Source organism: Numenius arquata, chromosome 7 (assembly GCF_964106895.1).
Source record: "Numenius arquata chromosome 7, bNumArq3.hap1.1, whole genome shotgun sequence".
Lineage (NCBI taxonomy): Eukaryota > Metazoa > Chordata > Aves > Charadriiformes > Scolopacidae > Numenius > Numenius arquata.
Window position 1 is genome coordinate 50,642,974 of NC_133582.1, and position 20,198 is coordinate 50,663,171.

Sequence of the window (20,198 nt, forward strand, 5' to 3'; positions counted from 1 at the left end):
CTTTTGAAGAAAAAAGTCAATGTATTTCATGTGACAGAAATTATTCTAATATCAATTTTTATATTACCAAGGCTAATAACGGTTACTTTCTTTATCTTTGGTCTCCAAAATACACACAAAGCTGTATTTAAGATTAAACAAGATTAGGATTAACAGCACGATTAAGCAAAATTGGCTGAGCTAGCAGTAATTCAGAGGTTGACTGCCCCCACCATTCAATCTATTATGCTATACTCCAACTTTGTTGATGTCCTTCACTAAAGAAATAAGGGAGCAGGATGCTGTGTGCATGAGTAGATGTCACCTTTTAGTTGTATTTGATTAATAAAGTAATAGTATTAGTTCATTACAATTATATTCTTATACTGTGCTTCACCATGAAGTCACCTTCTAATGTGTATTCAGCTATTTGTTAAATGATTCTTATGGAGTGTTTGAACATATAAATTCTTTCTGGTGTTCAAGCCAAAACTGTAACATCACAGAAACATTCACGTAGATATTAACAGCGACTGAAAGACTTTTGGTAGACACAGCATATGGCACAACTGAGTATAAATGGTTACATTTAAACAGAAAATTAGCCTGATCCAAATGATACTTGCATGTTCGTGTGAGCGTGGTATAAAAGCAAAGTAGAAAATGATGAGTAAGCAGGAGCGTCAGTGTGAAAACCAGTATGTCTGCAGCAGAATGAGAAATGAAACTCTCAAGGCAAATTAGTTGTGGAAATTGAGGAGAAAGATCAAGTAGAGTCTAGTATATATTAGACTAGTCTATACTGATCAAGCCAATCAATAAGTAGGTATTTGCTAACCACAGCCAACTTTGAGAATATTATCAGTGGTAAAACTGGAAAGAGAAATGCAAACAAACTTAATAGGGAACAACCAGCTCCCAGCTGATCATTAAAAATGTATTGCAAATTACCCGTGTCTGTTCTAAGAAAAGAACAGATATTACATGAAGTTTAGTAGTTACACTTTCTAGCAAGTCTTTTACAATATTAATTCCCGTCTCTAACCTATGTCTCTTTTTTCTGGAAGTAAAGGTTCAAAATATCCAACAAATATATTTTAAATACAGAATATTTAACACTTGTTGGAATTGCTTCAACTCTCCCTTCAATTCCCACCGCCCTACGCCACCCCAATCTTAGTATGACCACAAAACTGCTCTGGTATTCACTATATACTGGACTATCTTCCTAATTTTTTTGGTCAATGGAAAATGGGAAATGCAAAATGGTATACTTCATGAGCCTTGAAGTCACCACATTTTTGCAGAGGCCAGGCTGACAGCCTGATCCATTCATCAAACTCTGTCAAATCAAGCAACCATTTTGCCTAGTTATCAGAAAAACTGTCAGTAATTCTAACAAAAGGATAAATGTCAAGAAAGATGTAAAAAAACACTTAAATTGCTCTTAAGAGGTTTCAGAAATAAACACAAAATGATTATTCCAGAGTTCTCAGTGAGGACTAAAGACCTGTATTATTGTATATTGTCCCTACCTTAAAAAGCATAATGACAATGGTTAGAAATCCAAATAATCCTTCCTTCAAACTGATGGAACCGTGTTGCCAATATTGGTACCACTCACTACTTACATGACTGTGTCTTCATAAACCAAGAGAAAAAAAAAAGAATATACAGGTCTCATTAGGCTTATTTTTTTTATGTTGCAGAGCAACACCCTTCCCTGCACCCCAGGGAAGTGGTTGAGTCACCACCCCTGGAGGTATTTAAAAGATGGGTAGACGTGGTGCTTAAAGACATGGTTTAGTGGCACTGCTAGGTTAATGGTTGGACTTGATGATCTTAAAGGTCCCTTCCAACCTAGATGATTCTATGATTCTGTAAGTCTATTTTGTTTTTTTATGAAAGAGATACGTTCTAAGAACTAACATTGTCAATGTCTATTCATGTATGTAAGTGCCCACACATGTATTTGAGATCATTCATGCCATTTCAGCTGAATTTGAACAAGTAAGGAATCTATTTCCACTAGGCTCATGAACACAGGTCTTCTGGTAGAAGACAGAATATCCTGTTTATGCCAGCAAAAGCAAATGCCAGGGAAAAGATGTAGATTGAACTCAACCATAAATATTTTAAACATCACATTTAACAAAGAATACACACCCTGAGAAAGAAATCTTTAAAAAAAACCAGGATTTATTAATTACTCTGCACGTGGAAGTGGTTAGTAGTACACAAAGAGAGACATTAGCTGCACTTTAAAACAGAAAAGCCAGCCAATCATAAACTGTGTCTGCCTGATGAAACTCAGTGAGAGAAAGTACCTTCACTGACAGAGTTGCAACACCAAGATGATCTTTATTTTAAGTAAAGCACACTATATATTTACATTTTGAAATCTGTGAATATCTATTGCTAACCCTGTTAGACCTACATTCCAATAGTAAAACCGAAACCATACTTACAGTAGATATCAACTAAATCTTTATTAAAATGGCGCCCTCCACAAAATGCTGCTCACATTCTCATCTCAGATCTCCGCACACTAGCTATACTTCTGAAGCCACAAACTACACCATTTCTGAAAACAGTTCAGTATTCGGTGGCCAAAATGGTGCTCTTAACAGTAATAATAAAAAAGTAATTTCCATTTTCCAGCCATTTTATTAAGTCTATAATAGTACAAATAACACCAAGAGCAAACAGCACTCATAAAAAAGGAAACCAAACACAGGGCATCCCAAACTACAACACAGAAACTGCTAATATTATCTGCACCATTTCAAAAGATGTGTGTTACCCAGAGAGGGTCAGAAGGAGCTATCATTGCCCCAAGCAATAACAGCAAGAAAAAGAACTCTGATAGGGACAGCATATGAACACTTTCATTCTCAAGGACCATTATATGTACTGGGAAATCAAACAAAATCTGGTCAGTTCTAATTAAATGTATGTATAAACTGTATCCAAGCAGTCCAGTACTCAATGTCAATGCACCCGAAGGCATTTTTGTTGTGGCACTGGAACAAGCAAAAGAATTGTTCTTCGTCTTTTCAGTGACAACTGCCATGGTCAGCTTGATCTGAAGTTGCATAGAGTTGTTTTGAACTATATATACTGCCTTTGATTTTCACTGGAGAAGAATGATGTTATATCAATAAGGAAGGAAATTATTGGAAAATCAGATTGTAGAGCCATATTAAACCTCAGAACTCAAATGAGTTGGTCTATACAGTCTGGACACCACACTGAAAGCATTCTGAAATGTCCAACTTTTAACCAGCACCACCATAAACAACAGATGTGGACTTCTAATAAGCAGGCAACTCATGTTCATGTTACTGAGCTCAGTTCAAAACTTGACAAGCAGTGGTAAAAACCTTACACCTACCACCCTTGAGACTGCCAGCACCACTAGATCAGGGCTACTCCGTTTCCAAGAGTAAAGGGTCCTCAAGTTCAAACAGGAGTGATATATAGCAAAGAAATATGTTGAAGGGATTGCAAAACAGCATCTTACCAGAAGAGAAAATATACTGTTCTCTGTTCCAAGCTCAACTCAAGGTCTTCCAGAAGACCTCTCAGCACATCTTTATAATGTATGAAGAATACCTTGCTAAGTTGTATGGAAAAGATAACTGAATAAAGATAGCTGAACAGTTTTCAGAGATTACAACTTTCTGATGACTACTACTGACAACTGATGACAGGAAAAAACCTGCAAAAGCCCCAGCAGAACAGATTTTTATTATTTTTTCTTTTAAGGCTGATCTTCAAATCCCAGAGAAATTTTAGAAATTAACACAGGAAGACAACAGCCGCTCCATTAGTTGAGTAATTCATGTTATGTAAAGCAGAAACTGATTGACAATAGATAGACTGAGTCTTGTTAAACAACAATTTCATCAAATGCAGAGACATACATGTGGGATGTACCCACCAGTCCTGACCGGACTGATTGATGGCACTGCAAGTCAACTCTTTGAAATATTTGAAAGGTCAGTGCAATCAGAGGATGTTCCTGAGTACCGGAAGAAAGCAACTTTCAGTCCTATCTACAAGAATAGCAGGAGGAAGGACCATGGAACTATGGACCAGTCAGTCTCACTTCAATCCCTGGGATGGTGGTGGAGTAAATCCTCCTGGACACCATTTCCAAACACATGAAGGACAAGAAGGTGATTGGGAAAAGTCAGTATGGATTTAAAAAGGGGAAACTGGGCTTAACCAACCAGACAGACTTCTACAACGAGGGGACAGGTTTTGTGGAGGAGTGGAAAGCAGAGGATGTTTTTTATTTCAACTTTATTGAGGCTTCAACACTGTCTCTTGTAGCATCCTCATAGACAAACTAAGGAAGTAAGTAGAGGCCAGACAGGTTGCAGTGAGGTGGACTGAAAACTAGCTGACCCACCAGGCTCAAAGCATTGTGATCAGCAGCATGAAGTCCACCTGGAGGACAGTGAATAGTGGTATGCCCCAGGGCTTAATACTTGGAGCTACTACTGTTTACACATCTTTTATCACCTGGATGATGGGGTAGAGCATATCCTCAGCAAGCTGCCAGAAGACCCAAAACTTGGAGGAGGCTGGATACAGCAGGTAGTTGTGCTGCTACTCAGAGGGACTTTGACAAGCTGGAGAAGTGGGCTGACAGGAACCCCATGAAAAGGGGAAGGAGAGCCCCCCAGGAGAAGCATTACCCCATGCACGCACCAGTGCAGGCTGGAAGCCAAGTGGCTGGAAAGCAGCTTCAGAGAAAAGGACCTGGGTGTCCTGGTGGACAAGGAGTTGAACATAGCTAAGGAAGCACATTGCTAGAAGACTGAAGGAGGTGACCCTTTTCCTCTAGGCAGCACTAGTGAGGTGACAGTTGGAATGTTCACTCCAGTTTGGGGCCTTCCAGTACAAGAAAGGTACATACTTACTGTCCAGCGCAGGGCCACAAAGAGCACTAAGGCACTGGAGTATCTTTTATATGAGAAGAGGCTGGGAGAGCTGGAACTCTCCAGCCTGGAGCAGAGAAGACTCAGTGGGGATCTTGCGTGGTCAACCACTGGAAGAGGTTGCCCAGAGAGGTTGTGGAACATCCTTGGTGATGTTCAACACCCAACTGGACACAGTCCTGGGTGCTTTGAGCAAGGCAGTTGGACTAGATGGTCTCCAGAGGTGCCTTCCAACCTCAATAAGTGTATGTAAATATGGATTTTTGCAAAGCTGGCATCTCCAATCAGAGGAAATTTTTAGACCTGATCTTTCTGGATTAAGACCTGCCTTAAGACCCCGAGGAGCGCCACTCATCACTGGTTTCCACTTGGACACTGAGCCATTGACAGCAATCCTTTCAGCGCGGTCAATCATTTTTCGGAAAGAAGCAAGCCAGGATTATGCCATGATGCAGTGCAGGAGCGTGAGAGATGAAATCCACTTACCTAAACTAATTCTTGTAGGCCCAAGAAAAAAATAGGACATCATCTGCTCCTAATTCTGCAGTATCCCAAAATGAATTAGATTTCCCACAGTTCAAGAAAATTTCCCAAAGCACAAACAGTCCACAAGTTCTCCATTAAAAATCTTATGTTCTTTCTTAATTCCTTAGGAGTAAACTATTTGAGAAAGACTAGGTTGAAGAAAAAGTAAATAAAACAATCAGCAGCTCTCTTCTAAACTATGCACGCAATGACATTAAACTCCTTTAAATTTAACAGCCATTTCTCCTTGCTTTCCTGACACTCTGGCTGTTAGAGCAAAATTATTTTCATCATTTTTAAACTAAAGCTGATAGAATGAAAACTTTATGTAAAAAGTGGACAATAAGGAAGAAGGAATACGAAAAGAAAATATCCTGTATCTGTAAAAACAAGCAGAAATTTTTATCATCCTTGTGAAAAAAACAATAGGTAGTTATTTTTGAAGCTAAATAAGTAACAGTTCTAATAACAACAAATTTTTCAGACAGCAGAAGTCAAAAGACAAACAGAAGATTAAGAATTTATTGAGAAAGAAAAAGAGACCTATTGGAAATACGCAGTACATTTAAGAGAAGCTGCTATGCATCTGACCTATTTTTGTGCTTTTCCATAAACACCGCATTGAACTACATTAGAAACAGGACAGTAAGCTAAATGAACTCCTCTTCCTAAGTAGTCGTATTATTTTATGCTCTTATGAATACTGTGAGTCAGCCATTAGCCGTAACAGGATTAATGAGAGGACACAAAACCTTCACTGTTCACACTCTTAACAAAAAATGAAGAAATCTTGACTTTCCGGATGCATCGAGCTGTCATTATCAGAGCTTTTCAATCAGTGTAAACCAGCTCATACTTTACAACATTTGGCACTGGAGCCTGAATATCCAAAATTAGATGTTTGTTTCTGCCCTTGCGGACTGAAAAACCCAACATAAACTGAGATTATCATCCTGTTATAAAACAGAAAAATAAAAACTGATAATAAGCAACATAACACTTTTTGAAGAAGCTGCCCAAGGTATTCACTATGTTTTCCATCAGGTTTTGTGACAGACTAACAACTCCACAATCAGTAACTACTCAAATTCATCTCAAAAACCAGGATCTACAGCTATCATCATTTATTAAACATGTCAAAAAGCACTACCTGAGCTATTTGAAACATTAAATTGCAGTGAATGATGTGTGTTTTCCCTTAGATCTCTTCACCACTGAACTCTATTTATTACCTAAAGAAATACAGTTCTAACTCTGCAGAGACCTGATAATGAAAGTAAACATACTGTACAAAGCCAGAGGCAATAATGGAAATGCTGAGACACTGTGTGTTATCAGTATTTAAATATTACATTTACACTGCCAACTGAAAGTTACTGTTTTAACACACATTATAACAATCCACCAGTAAGACTGAGAAAGTTGTTTAAACTCTAGGCACCCACATACCTCACTCCTTGATGATCTTTGCAAATCTTAGGGCATCATTAAGTCATACATCTTCAAGAGTACTTAGCTGTGTCAGCTAGATCAAAGTTGTTGGAGCTATATCTACTATCTCTAATCCACTTACTGGAAGAACACACCCTAATACAAAAATCAACATGAGCAACTGTCTTAACAGTTCTTTTCCTGTTGAAACATCAGGTTAAGTTCAACATTTACTCCACCTATCAGAGAAGAGCTAAGAATTTTAAAAGGCTAAAAATTTCATGGCAACTTCTTTTCAATATAAGCATTTGAAAAGGGACTTTGTCAAATGCTTTTTGGGAAATCCAACCAGAGTAATCTTCCGTGTCTACATGCATCTTGACTTCAAAGAACTCAAAGTGATTAATGAGCCCTTCACTTCATAAAAGCTGTATTGACTCTTCCCCAACACAACATGTTTCTCCATCTTTCCTCTAATGTTCTTCTTCAAAACAGTTCCTACCCATTTTCACAGTACAGATATCAGCCTGTCTGATCTGTAATTTCTTGATCTTCCCTGGAAACCTCTTAAAACCCTGGCATCACACTAACAAGTTTGATAGTCGGTTTATGTGAGAGGATACACATAACAATTAGCAGCTGGGATACACCAACCCTTGAGGTCTTTCAGAACACTTAATGAATATCACCTCTTTCTGGTAATTTTTTTCTCAGTCATTTCGCCTTTCCTGTGTAATAACTTCTATTGGCATTTCAGTTAGAGATGAATTCTCCAATGAGACTTTCATAAAGAGGCAGTTAATGTAAAACTTTAATCTCCACAGGTACATGGAAGCAAAAATTAATTTAGTGTTGTGGCTTTGTTTCTTTTCCTGAGGCTTTGTTTCTGGTCATACACACTCTTTGACAGGCTTCCTGTTTCTGCTATTTTCAGAAAAGAAATTACTGTTATTTTTAAGTCTGTGCAGGTTGTTCTTCACTGTTGGCTTTCTTGTATTTTTTATTTAAACATGGAAGGGTTAAAAATATCTATTCTATTTCCCTCATTTGCACATGACTTCAGCTTTTTTGGAAGACGCCTTCTTCTGAACAACACCTCCTCCTTTTTGTTCTCCTGAAGTGTCTTTTAATAAGTGGTATATATTTACCACAATCCCCCTGTATGGTATCTTTAGAGTGCTATGATGTCTCTTCTTTTGACTACCACTCTTACCTTTTTGTTTTAACAAGGTTCCTTATTTTTATGTAGTTACGGTCTTAAGTATAAAAGCAAAGAATAATAGCTTTTCAGTCTCCTGTGCAAAGCTTAAGTTGTTTGCTTTATAAGCCAGATGATGCTAAGAGTTAAATTGCAACATGGAACTCCCATGAGGCTGGACTCCAGAAGACATGGGCTCAAGAACAACATTCTGAACCAACTAGGAAACAGAACATAGCTATCACAGTCTATGCCAGTCACTTATTCCTCAGAAAAGGTACCAGGTAGAAAAATCTGTATTTTCTTCAGGTGCACAAAGCAGATAGTGGTCAGATGCTACCACGTGTTTTAAAAACACGTGAGATCCAAAGACTGAGTTCGATTACAGGAGATTCGTGACCATCTTGAACTCAGTCTCCTCTGCAACAATCAGAAATTGAGTATTCAGATCAAAAGAAGGTTAAGCAAGAGTTAAAGAAACCTGTTCACTCACTGCATTTTATGAGATAAACTGGGAATTACCAGCACTGGATCTAGTATTTTTTGGTTACCCCAGAAGTTTGCAACCTCAAAGCGTAATTTGTGGAACAAAGGCCTCTCAACTGAGTAACTCTGGCACATAAGTAAATTGAGATGAAGTAGAAAAGTCTTCATCTACTTGTTCTCTCAAGATACAGCTCTCTAACCACAGCAGAATGACTGAAATCTCTCTTACTGTATTTGCAAAATAACCATCACCAAGGATCTACATCAACACAAGGTAACTAAGACAGATTTTATGAACCAAGCGTAACTCAAAACAGATCCATTAATCATTCTTTTTTAGGGCCTGTGAAAGAGACAATGGATGTATTCTTTGCTTCCTTCAGACTTATGAGCTTCAATCCAACATACCCAATACAGAATTGCAGCACCCAATCAATCTGTATTGATATCAAGTTGAGTTTTAAAGGTTTTACCAAAACCTTGACAGTCAGTCCTTTCTAGACAGTCTTTCAATAAGCCCTACTAGTACCGGTCCATTCTATAACTCATCAAGATACAGTGTCAAACTATCTACTTCCCAACAGGATGGACATGTTCAAGTTCAAAATACAGTCTATCATATTTAGTTTATGTCACTGGCCAAATTTTCAACTCCATAACATGAAGTTATCTTCCACATGATTGCATATGCAATCTGCTGTATTGAGTCAGTAGTTGAAATGAGCCAACAACAAGGTAACTGGATTTAAGCTTACTAGAGAGCTAGTAATCACCAATCATATGGTGTTTTCCAGTTTAATAGCTTTGCAATCTTTTAATATCTCTCATTTCCACCATCTCACAACCCCCACCACCAATAAACACACCCCTGTAAATCTGTTAATCTTATTTGATTTCAGTTGACTAAAATATACAATTCCTACACTGTACTCTGCAGACATTTTGAATTACAACAAAACCTCAACATTAAAAAAAAAACAAACACCAGAAACTGTGAAAAAAATGGATTTCGCAGCATTATCTAATTAGGATTTAATAACATTTAATCCTAATTATTGCAGCAGCGTTACTTTTTTCTTCTTTCACACAGGTACAGTTTTCTGCCTTTTCTGTTAGCTTTCCTCTTAAAAGTAAACACCTGCTTGTGAAGTTCAGAAAAACATCTTCTTAAGATGGGACACTTCATCCATCACTAAGGGCAGACAGAGACAGCAAAAGTCTCAACAATATCTGGCTTCATTTGTATGATCCTCTAGCATATCTTTGCAGTGCTATTATACTCATCACCGAGTAATGCTGCAGACTTAAGAAGATTTCTTTTTTTCTCTTGTCATAGCATAACTTTTTAGTTTTTCCTTACTGTTTATCTTAAAGGTCATATGACATTTTTAAAAAAACATGCAATGGTGTGGAAGAGGCACTTGCCTTAACTCCAAGCTTCAGTCTGCAGCACTGATCAGTGATGGGTGTGATGACACCAACAGAGTGCATGCTGAAGTATCACATAAAGGAAGCTGAAGTTCATGAACAAGAGGGAAAAATAAAACATTGTTAAACAGTGAAAAGATGTTAGGGTGAAAAATACTACGGAGCATGGAGAAGCTAGAGAAAAATACTCAACTTCTGTCTTTCTCAAAAATTCCTAGTTATATTTGGGTTTCATTATTCTGAAAAGACACCCCGACTCCTATAACATGAATAAATGCAAAAGATCCTTTTATTTCCTGGGCAAACTTCTGGTTCCAATAATGTCGGTGACAAATTACTCATTAAACTCAAAGATACAGTATTTTAACCCATCAATACTACCAGCTTTTATCACTCATAGCTCCTCCATTAATATAGTGGTGAATGCTGACAATTTAAGAAAACATTATGTGCTATTTGCTTACATGTAAAACCCCCAAGTATCTAGTGATATGCTAATTAACTTATTATCATTTGCCTCACTGTTTCTTTGAAACAATGTGTGCTACGCTGAAGATATTCTCACCTTTCCATGTGCCCCTGCAGTATCGCACTCCTTTCTTATTACTTCTACCTGCACCGACTGTCCCACTGTAAAGGTCTCACAACGCTTCTCACTTTACAGAGCAACGAGTCCTTTAAGCACCCCCAATGTAAAGAAATTCTGAATAATTAAAAATCTTGGCTGAATATTGCTTTCTATGTTTATTATCGTTTTACAGAAAGGAGAGAATTTCTGACAAATAAGAATCCATTCATTAGCCAAAAACAGTGTGATCCTGAAAGGGCAGTACTTTGAGAATATCATTACGTGTGCCACATTGAGAATGCACACAAGGTAATAACAGTCTATGCATTTATAGTGCTAACTAAGATTTATTTAATAAACTTTTAACACAATCTCTGTTATCAACACAATTTCGTAATTACAGTACTCGAAACATTGGAGGAACATTGTTATAATACAATTTTGACCTATATTGAGGCCTAAGCCAGCAGAAAGACAAGTAGGTAATCATTACTTTGACAGTACATCTACCCTTTCTTTATTCTGAATAAGGCTTTTACACCCACCTGTTAATTAATCATGTCAAAAAAATCCCCAAGCCAAAGCCAACCATTGAGATAAAATGTGTTATTTGGAGGGCTCACTATACTAATTTACACCAAAAACACACAAAAAAGAACAGTATTTATGATAGTATCATAAACATCTGCCGCTATTGCAATTTTCACATATAAGCTAAACAGCGTCACATCTCTTCTCCTCCCCTTGAGGAAAGGATGATATGGATGTCTCCCACTGTTTTACAATGTGCTTTCAGAAACAAGAGCTATCAGTATGGCTCCCATGGCTGACTTCATTTTCCAGTATACCTTACAGATTTTAATTGGTTAAAACCTTTTGTGAATCTGGACCAAAGTTTCACAAATTGAAAGACATCTCATTATTTTAATTTGTACATTTTATTTGATGAAAATAATCTTAATTTTTACTTATCTTCAATATCATTTAGAGCTAGAAGCACTATCATACTCTTTGTCTTTGTGTGAAACTTAGTCTTTACCCTTTAGGGAAGAGGAAAATGAAAAATGCTTTGAACATGCCACTAAATAAACATTATATTATGTTTATATATGAAACTAAAGTATAGTTTTCCAAAGTACAAAATATTCAAATCATGTGTAGACTACAGGATGCGGGGGAAAAAAACATATGTGAGACAAAGAGCAAACCAAATTTGGATTGCAAAGATTTCTGGAGTCATGAGTCACCTTTATCTAAGTGACAAAAAACTTGATCCAGACCTATAAAAAGATTCTGAATATCTGGAATAGCTAAATAACTAACAAGCACCATCACCACATCAGAACAAACTGCAGGCAGAAACATCTCCATCAAGAAGACAGAACTTCATTACGTACGTGTTGCAGGTGTAATCCCAACGATCAAGCTTGTTTGCATCCTGATTATAGTGATAGCCTATAAGCTGTCACTGAGATACCATTATCTTCTTGTAACTGTACTACCATTCCAATCAAATTCTGTTGTATTTATATGATCATTGAACTACATAAACTCTACCTAAATTGCTAATTACCAATGAGTGCTTTTTGGACTTTGTATAGCATTATTCTGAAGTCACTTTTTCTTTAGAAAGCAGTTTGAAATAAATATATGTGTGTGTGTCTATGTGCATACACGTATATATCTTTATGAAACTGGGCTACCGGTTTCTTTACCTTCATTTTCTTTCTTTAAATACCAAGGACTGTTTTTAAAAGTGACTTGATCCTGCCAGGTGAGACTTCTCATTTTAGCACACAGAATTAATGCAAAATTATCCTAGAAACACTTACTTGTTGTCAGATGATACATCAAATTAAATAAATCATTAAATAAATAAATAAACGCTCAATTACTCTGTGCCAAATTACTTCAGTGGAAGTAAGGAGGGCATTTCAAATCACACTCATCTGGATCTTTTTCCATACTTTAAATTAATGCAAGGCGGATGCATATCAGTATTCCTCAGTGTATTAGTTCTTCCTTCCTTCTTGCAAAATGTTTAATTTCCACTCTCTAAAGGTGCAACTTACATATGTACTGAAGTATAAGGCTGAAGTTAGCATTACAGCTGCTTACAGATGTAAAAATGCCTAATCAAAAGGGATCTATAAGAAAGGTATAGCAAAGGAAAATGAAAAAGAATGTGTAGAATTTAACACTTCAAGGCGCTTACAAAACTACAATTCCTAAAAGCAGTTCCTGAATTTTTTCTATTCTATGTTAAGTCAAAGCAAAAAGAAATCAAGGTCCACAAACCGGAAAACGTAAAGTAGCAAATTAATGTGAGTGATAGGTATGCAAGAAGTTTTGAGTTACTGCGAAACAGGCAAATTAATACATCCTCTTCACGTTAAATCCTCTTGATTGTAACACTTTGCCTTCTGAAGTGTACAAACACTTACGTATTTGCATGCAGTATATTAATGTCTATGTTTTACCTAATATGAAAACACTATCAGTTGCTGTACATTCATGGGAATGACTTTCAAGCACATGTAATGAAGCATGAAATAGGAAGTCACAGGTTAAAATGACCTTTCAAAACAGGCCTGTTACTGTATATTATAAAAAGAAAGTCTTTCAAATAGCATATAAAATAACCACAAAGGACTACTCACCATGTCATATGCTGTTACAATCTTTTTCAAGACCTCTGGAACAATCCCTTGGAGCTCCATAGTCGGATACTGATCATTGAGATTCAGTACTACCAAGGGTGTATTATCAGGCCCAACCAAGCGCGTAGACACTGCCAAAATGCACTGCATAAGATTTGCTACAGGAGAGAGGCCACATAATTCTTTGAATGAAACTACTGCATTCTGCAAAAAGGAAAGAAAGAGTTTCCTTTACAGTTAAATATGAATTTTAATGTCTCATTCTTTCAGGGTAAAATACTTCACTGTTATAGTTGAGCTACAATGTGGAATTGCCGCAGCTTTTCCCTGAAGAACTTTCCAAAGCAACCAATATTACTCATATATTTTACCAAAAATGTTAAAATTTCAAAAAGAATTTAATACTTGCCACAGGAAAAAAAAAAAAAAAAAAAATCTATTTAGAACAAGTATGTCTGGTCTCTATCACTATTAAAATTAATCACATAAATAAAGTAATTCTAAAACATACTGCCTATATATTTTGAAAAATTTCTAAAAGACATTTCAAAGTAATTTTTAAAATGCCACTAAGAGAAACAAAATATTAGGTGCTGAATGTCCCAAATAATCAAAGTGAAGTTGAAGGAAGAATTCAGCCCATTTGTAACTTGAAGCATACCTGAACTATAGTCCAGACGTGCTGTGGATCTGCTGGCTCCCATTTGGTGCGATTCACAAACCCAGCACTCCACTACGAATGTCATTCCTATCACAGCATCACACTTAAGTGAATTTTAAAGGTATTTTAAGATAAATACCAATTTTGTACCTTTCCCTAAAATTTATTACAAGTTGTATTTTATATCCAATGTGGTAAAATATAAAACCATGTTTAAACTTGAAGAAAATTTCCAATATTAGAAATACAATGTGACTCCAAGTAGCCACTGAAATTCCATGATGGGAATATTCTCAGCACTGTAATGAATTTAGGATTTTTGTACCAAGTGGGAGCTGGTGATCTCTGGCAGGTCTGGAGTTTGTGTTCCTGTAGGAAACAAAAACAAAAACATGGTATATTTAAGTTACAAATGTGCTCAGTTCTCCTTCCTCTCAGGTCTTACCCAAGCAGGGTATCTGACTAGTTTTAGGACACAGAATTTCATTTTAAGCAAAACCACTTTCCATTTTGCTGGCATGGAAAGACTCATTTGTTGACAAACTTCTTTGGGAGAATTAATGCAACCAGGAATCAAACATGAAATATTTTGCTGCCCTTTAAGGGGACACAATACCCAAAGTAGACTTCAAAATATCTACACATAGCATATTAATTCAAAGTTATGTTACATCTACTACAGTCACTTACAGTGCACTTTAACTCTAGCAAACGTTTAGTAGCATCTCATAGATGTCCAGGAAACAGAAACTGCTTCTAATATCTGGACTACACCTTAAATGACACAGTAATTACATAGTTGAAAAGACAGACAGTGGGAAGTCCATTCAAACAGATTTTGTTTGAGATAAACATCACGGAAAAGTCATTATGAACAATCTTACAAAGAGGCAAACAAGGACCCAGGGAACATATATATTAACTAACAGCAGGCAGGACAGAAATATGGCTATGACTCTTGCCTTTGGACTTCCAACCCTATATCCAGAGACTATCCCTCATACTGTCAAGAAATTTAGACATGCAACTTCACAACCAATTTAATCACTCATGTTATACTTTTATCAGTGATGAGTATATAACAACAAGTTATAACATTGGCTTTTATCATGGTAATGCAGTACCTTACAAGGAAGAAAAAGGGCTAGTTATGTGTATACAGACTTAGAGAAATCATTAAACTCACTACTGCACACTTTCTTTTTTTCTTCTTTTCCACCTTATATTTTAAACAAAAACCTGTGTTCTTTATAATCTGACTTGTGGGGACATTATGTAATTCTGTATCATAAAAATCATAACAATTTATAACACAGAATTTCAATGATACAGAAATTAAACAGATCTCACATTCCCTGACATAAGTTGGTATTTATTTTGAGCGGTTTATTCACTTCTATTAGCTGTAAACCCCTTAGTTAAGCAGAGTTTAAATTACACACATTATATAATCTGTCAGTAAAGCTATGCAAAACTAATATTCCCTCAGGTACCTAAAATATCTCCTTGTTAGCATATTGAGAGATGATAACGATGAATTTGGTTGATAGCACAACTTTCAAACTGACAGAATAAAATACGTAAAATACCTTGTAATACCTCATGTTCAAAGAAACCACACTGTAGAGCCTGTTTTCAATTATATCAGTTCTGGCAAATAATGCAGCATGCACAGTAAAGAGTTTGAAGTAGCTACAAAAACTGTATGTTTTCACCATTTCCTCAAATCTTAGGTTCAGCTCTTCCCTGAAAGGTATCTTACAGTACAGTATCCTTTATATGACAGAATTGTAGCATTCAACAGGTTAACTATCAGTAAAGTTCACTTTATATGTAGCCCATAATGTAAAACACTTATAAGTCAAAATATCACCTCTGCAATTTTTAATAATCTTTTTGTATAGCAGTTCTATATACTAAGTGGAATGGGAAAGGTTCATAATGCTGTACTAATTTCTTCTTTCATATGAAGAAAAATTAGTTTTAAAACTGTATTACTATTAAAATCTCTTCAGCATAAGATTATTCATGAAGAAATTTATCTACACTGATGTGACTTTAAAATCCAGAATCAAGTCTGAGACACTTCCTTTCATCAGTTTCCCCTTAACGCTACATAAGAGTGAGAGGATTTTATAGGTCACTTCGTTTGAAATGACTATGCTGAATTTTATTGATCACTGCTAGCATTCCACCAGAAGTTTATACACTTTATTAAATAAACTTTACAGCTCACTTTAATCTATGTCTAAAAGGCTTTATTTACCTGGAATCCTCATTAGGATCTCCAAAAAACACATTTTTGAAGTGGGATCTCTCAGGTTCCACAAAAACAAAGACCTCAGCCTGTACTACTTCCTGAAATTCAATGTGTTTACTATACATGACCCTTAAGGTAAGGTAATTTCTTTAAGAGGATATCTTCTAATACCTTAGCAATAATTCCATGTATTTCTAACATACAGTTGTTAGGAAGAATCATGGAAAGCAAACAGTCTTTCTGAAAGTGCTGCCTCCTGTTGGGAATGAGGGAAAAATAAAAGCTATGCTAAACATACTTTCAGGTATGAGAAGTTTTTTGGTAAGCAGCGAAGTCTCCTTTTCCTATCACCTATATTTTCCTCCTGCACTTCTCTTTAACTTAACTTTCTAAAACTAAAATATTCCTATACTTTCTTCCAGTGTATATCTAACATTCCTGCAAAGACATAGGACAAGTCAACAGGCTTGAGTTCTAACACTAGAATCATATTTCCAGTTCACATTCAACAAAATATGCATATGCATCCAACGTTACCTCAGTAGATGGTATCACCTAAAAAGTTCCTCTGACATAATCTATTTTTAAAGCTGTTCAGCATTAGACTTGATCAACCCGACATAAAAAACGCAGTTAAGATTCTAAACAACATATATACCATATGCATTGTAATACAAAAATACACTTCAGAACCAATAAATTCATCGGAAGAACTGTACCTGCATGTTTTCTCTCAAATCCGTGGCATCCCGAATAGGTTGGAGAGCATTCTTGAACACTTCATCTATTGCTTTAATCCATAATGTTCTCATAGAAGCATATTCCCTTGATTTCTTGCCCTTCCTCACAGAGAGGCCCCGCTTATGAGGTTTCCCACCACCCCTTCGATTAGTAATGGCCACATGCACGAACAAGGAAGCATGTGCTAAAATTTCACCAGTTAAAGACTGCAGAGGAACGTGCCGATAACCAGTTTGTAGACACTCAAAGGGAATAGTGTATTGCCCAATAAACTCATCCCCAATGTAATCATCATCCAGTACTACAAAACGCACCATAGCTAGTTCTGGCAAATTTATTTGAAATTCAAAACTTTCATCAAAAATAGGATTATCCCCATTCTGATGCATAGTTTTCGTCCTTTGCTCTGCACAGTCGGCAGGGATTCCATGTATTTCAACATAGACATAAGGATCCACAACATCACCTTTGGCACCTGATCCTTTGGGTTTAGGAAAGTTTTGCCCGCTAATGATTTTAATGTGAAGCAGCTGAGGTGAAACTCCAGGCACGGTGTCTTTCGTATTCGCGCTGAAGAAGGATACTTCTTCTCTCATGATAGCAGGACGAAGGACATAGCCACAGTTTCCATTTTGTCGAAACCAACCAATGTTAAGATCCATCATTAAGCCAGGCGTTTGAAAGTTCATCGCTACTATCTGACAACCACATTTCCAAAAGTCCTGGGGATTCATATTACTCGAGTCAATCCTCATAGGACTGGGGAAAACTCTGGCAAGAAAACGTTTGTTATAATTTACAAAGTCTCCTGGGTTTTCATTGGCATATTTGCTCGCAAGCACTTCATTAAACGAGCACACTTCCCAGTACTTCTGGAGCTGAAATGAAACTTGAAACTCTTTGAACTGAACTGATTTACATATGCTTACCAATTCAGAGAGTTCTTTGCAGAGCTGAAATCGTTTCCCTGTCATCGAGTTTTGCTGTTCTACCCCTTCTTTCCCCACTCTCTGTGACATTTCTGCTCCTTCATCTTCATCTGTAACATCTCCCTCTAGTCCAGAACAATTAGAGGAAAGCTTCTTTGCTTTAATTAGTATTTTCCCTTTAAGTGATTCCGGTGATGGAAGGTAAGACTCTTCAATGTTTGGAGACTGTGTGTGTAGTTTGTCCCCCAAAATTTTCTTCATGTGTTGTACCATCACTTTCTGCTGCTTAATAGAACAATGATTTTCTAAACACAAAATAAGAGGGTACTCTGAAGCAAAAAATGCGTACTTGTTAATAATGTCAATCACACTACGGAAGACAATCTGTGATGTCATTGTATGCCCTGTGTAAATCACAGGCTCATTATCCGGACCATCCCATACATCCAGTTCAACACTTCGACAACCCATTTTAAGAGCGCGAATGTAACCTGTGATGTCAGAAGGCCCTCGAAACTGATCCTCTATCAAGTACGTATTATGAGATGAATTTATAAAATAATGAGATAAAGGTTGTTTCATATCTTGACAAACTTTTTTATGTTCTGGATCAAATATGTGGCAGTCTGGTGAAGTAAGGTAATTCGTAAACCCATCTATAGAAAGACAACCCTTTTCCTGGCCCTCTTTGGCTGGCTCGTATTTCTGAATAATTTCAAGGCTTATTTCTTCTGTGACAAGTGCCATACCCTGTTCTGCTTCTAAAAACATCATGAGGTCCTTGGTATCTAGAAATTCTTTATTGCTTGAAAACTGAACCAACAGGAAATAGATTTCAGGTCTGGTACAAAGCTCATGAAAAACTTCAATAAATTCTTCTTTTGTTACTTCAGTACCCGTTTTTTCCTTGGATCTATGTAACTCCTTGAATTTTAGTTCAATTTTATTAGTTTTTAAACCGGGATTTAAGTCTTTTATAAACTGTACAGCATTACACAGGGGTATATGTCCCAAATTATCTACATCTGATTCACTGAACATTTGTGAAAGCCATGAAGTCCGCATATTATCTTGAGTACTTTCTATCATATCTAGAGTATGCTTTCCATAAGAAATCAGGTATCTTAAGCCAGTAACCCAAATATTTGCAACGTCTGCTGAGTTAGCAACAAGATCTAGTGACTCGTAGTTTTCTCCATATATAATTGAAAATGCACAGTCTTCTGATATCTGGTCATATATTCCATTGCTGCGAAAAATATCTGTATTTTTTCCTGTTCTTACTTCCTTGATTGATTTAATATCAATCTTTGCTTTTTCGGAATCCTTTTTTGAAGGTTCCCAGCGTAGAGACTGCATATCTGCATCTAAAAGAAAATACCGGTGATACACCCTTGAGTTGGATCGAATCTTTTTGAGCTCAGAGCCTTCAACCATGGCATTTATACAGTCACTTGCACTGCTGATCTTTTTCTCGGTTGGCATACTGCTAAACGACACAGTCTTCTTCCGTTCTCGCTTTTGTTTCGTACCATCCTGATAAACAAAGGGGGAAAAATAAAAAACACGTATCAGTATGATTTTGCTCAACATTGAAATAGGTTTTAACTTACAGATGAAAGGTCATTAAGTAGTTCAAAAATGTCCAGCGTACGTGTGATGACCAGTAAGGCAGAAATTAATATTGGAATAAAAGAAAATACTGATAATGGCTTAATGTTTGTTCTTGCCTGTGTAAGTAATCTTCTAGGGTCTTTTTTTTAATATTTTGTATGAACAAAAAATGAAGCAAAGCAAGTGTTGAATGATAATGAAATAATAATGCTGTATAAACACATTTTATTTTATCACTAATAACCGATTTCCAGAAATAATGGGTTCTACAGCCAAGGCTTAGAACCAAGTGGCCAAGTTAGGCCAGGTAAGCTTTCCTGAGTCCCCATCCTGTCCTACAGATACTTGCTAAACTTTGTCAGTACAGAATACAAGGCTTTAATACCATCCTGACAGGGTCCTCATGAACATCAGAGAAACGTTAATACACATGTAACTACACAAAAATCCATAGGCCATGGCCATTAAACAAAAAGAAAAAAAAATAAAAAGAAAAAATAATGTAATTTAGCTAGCTGTTTGCTGTTTGTATTAATTCAAACTAGTGCAAATAAATCAGCAACGGATCACGAAAGCACAATCAATTTCATGAGAAAGAACTGAATTTAAGAAAACTGTTGGCTTCCATGATCTGCATTTTCTGAGATTGAAAAAAATGCTGTTTCGCCGTTTTTTTAAAAGCGTTGTGTGTCTTGATAAGGTAACTTTAGTCCAAAATAATACTTTCATGATATAATCTTTGTATGTTAGATATTCTATTTAGAAGTGT

General features: G+C 36.4%; 1 protein-coding gene across 1 annotated transcript in view; it reads right to left on the bottom strand.

Moving 5' to 3' along the window:
• The window catches only part of PLCL2 (phospholipase C like 2), a 103,094-nt gene that overhangs the window by 27,061 nt on the left and 55,835 nt on the right, over nt 1-20,198 (bottom strand). The window contains exons 3-4 of the mRNA XM_074150158.1: nt 16,865-19,351; nt 13,225-13,428 (exon numbers count right to left, since the gene is read on the bottom strand). Of these exons, the coding sequence (XP_074006259.1) occupies nt 13,225-13,428; nt 16,865-19,351 (2,691 nt within the window). The remainder of the gene's footprint in view (nt 1-13,224; nt 13,429-16,864; nt 19,352-20,198) is intronic.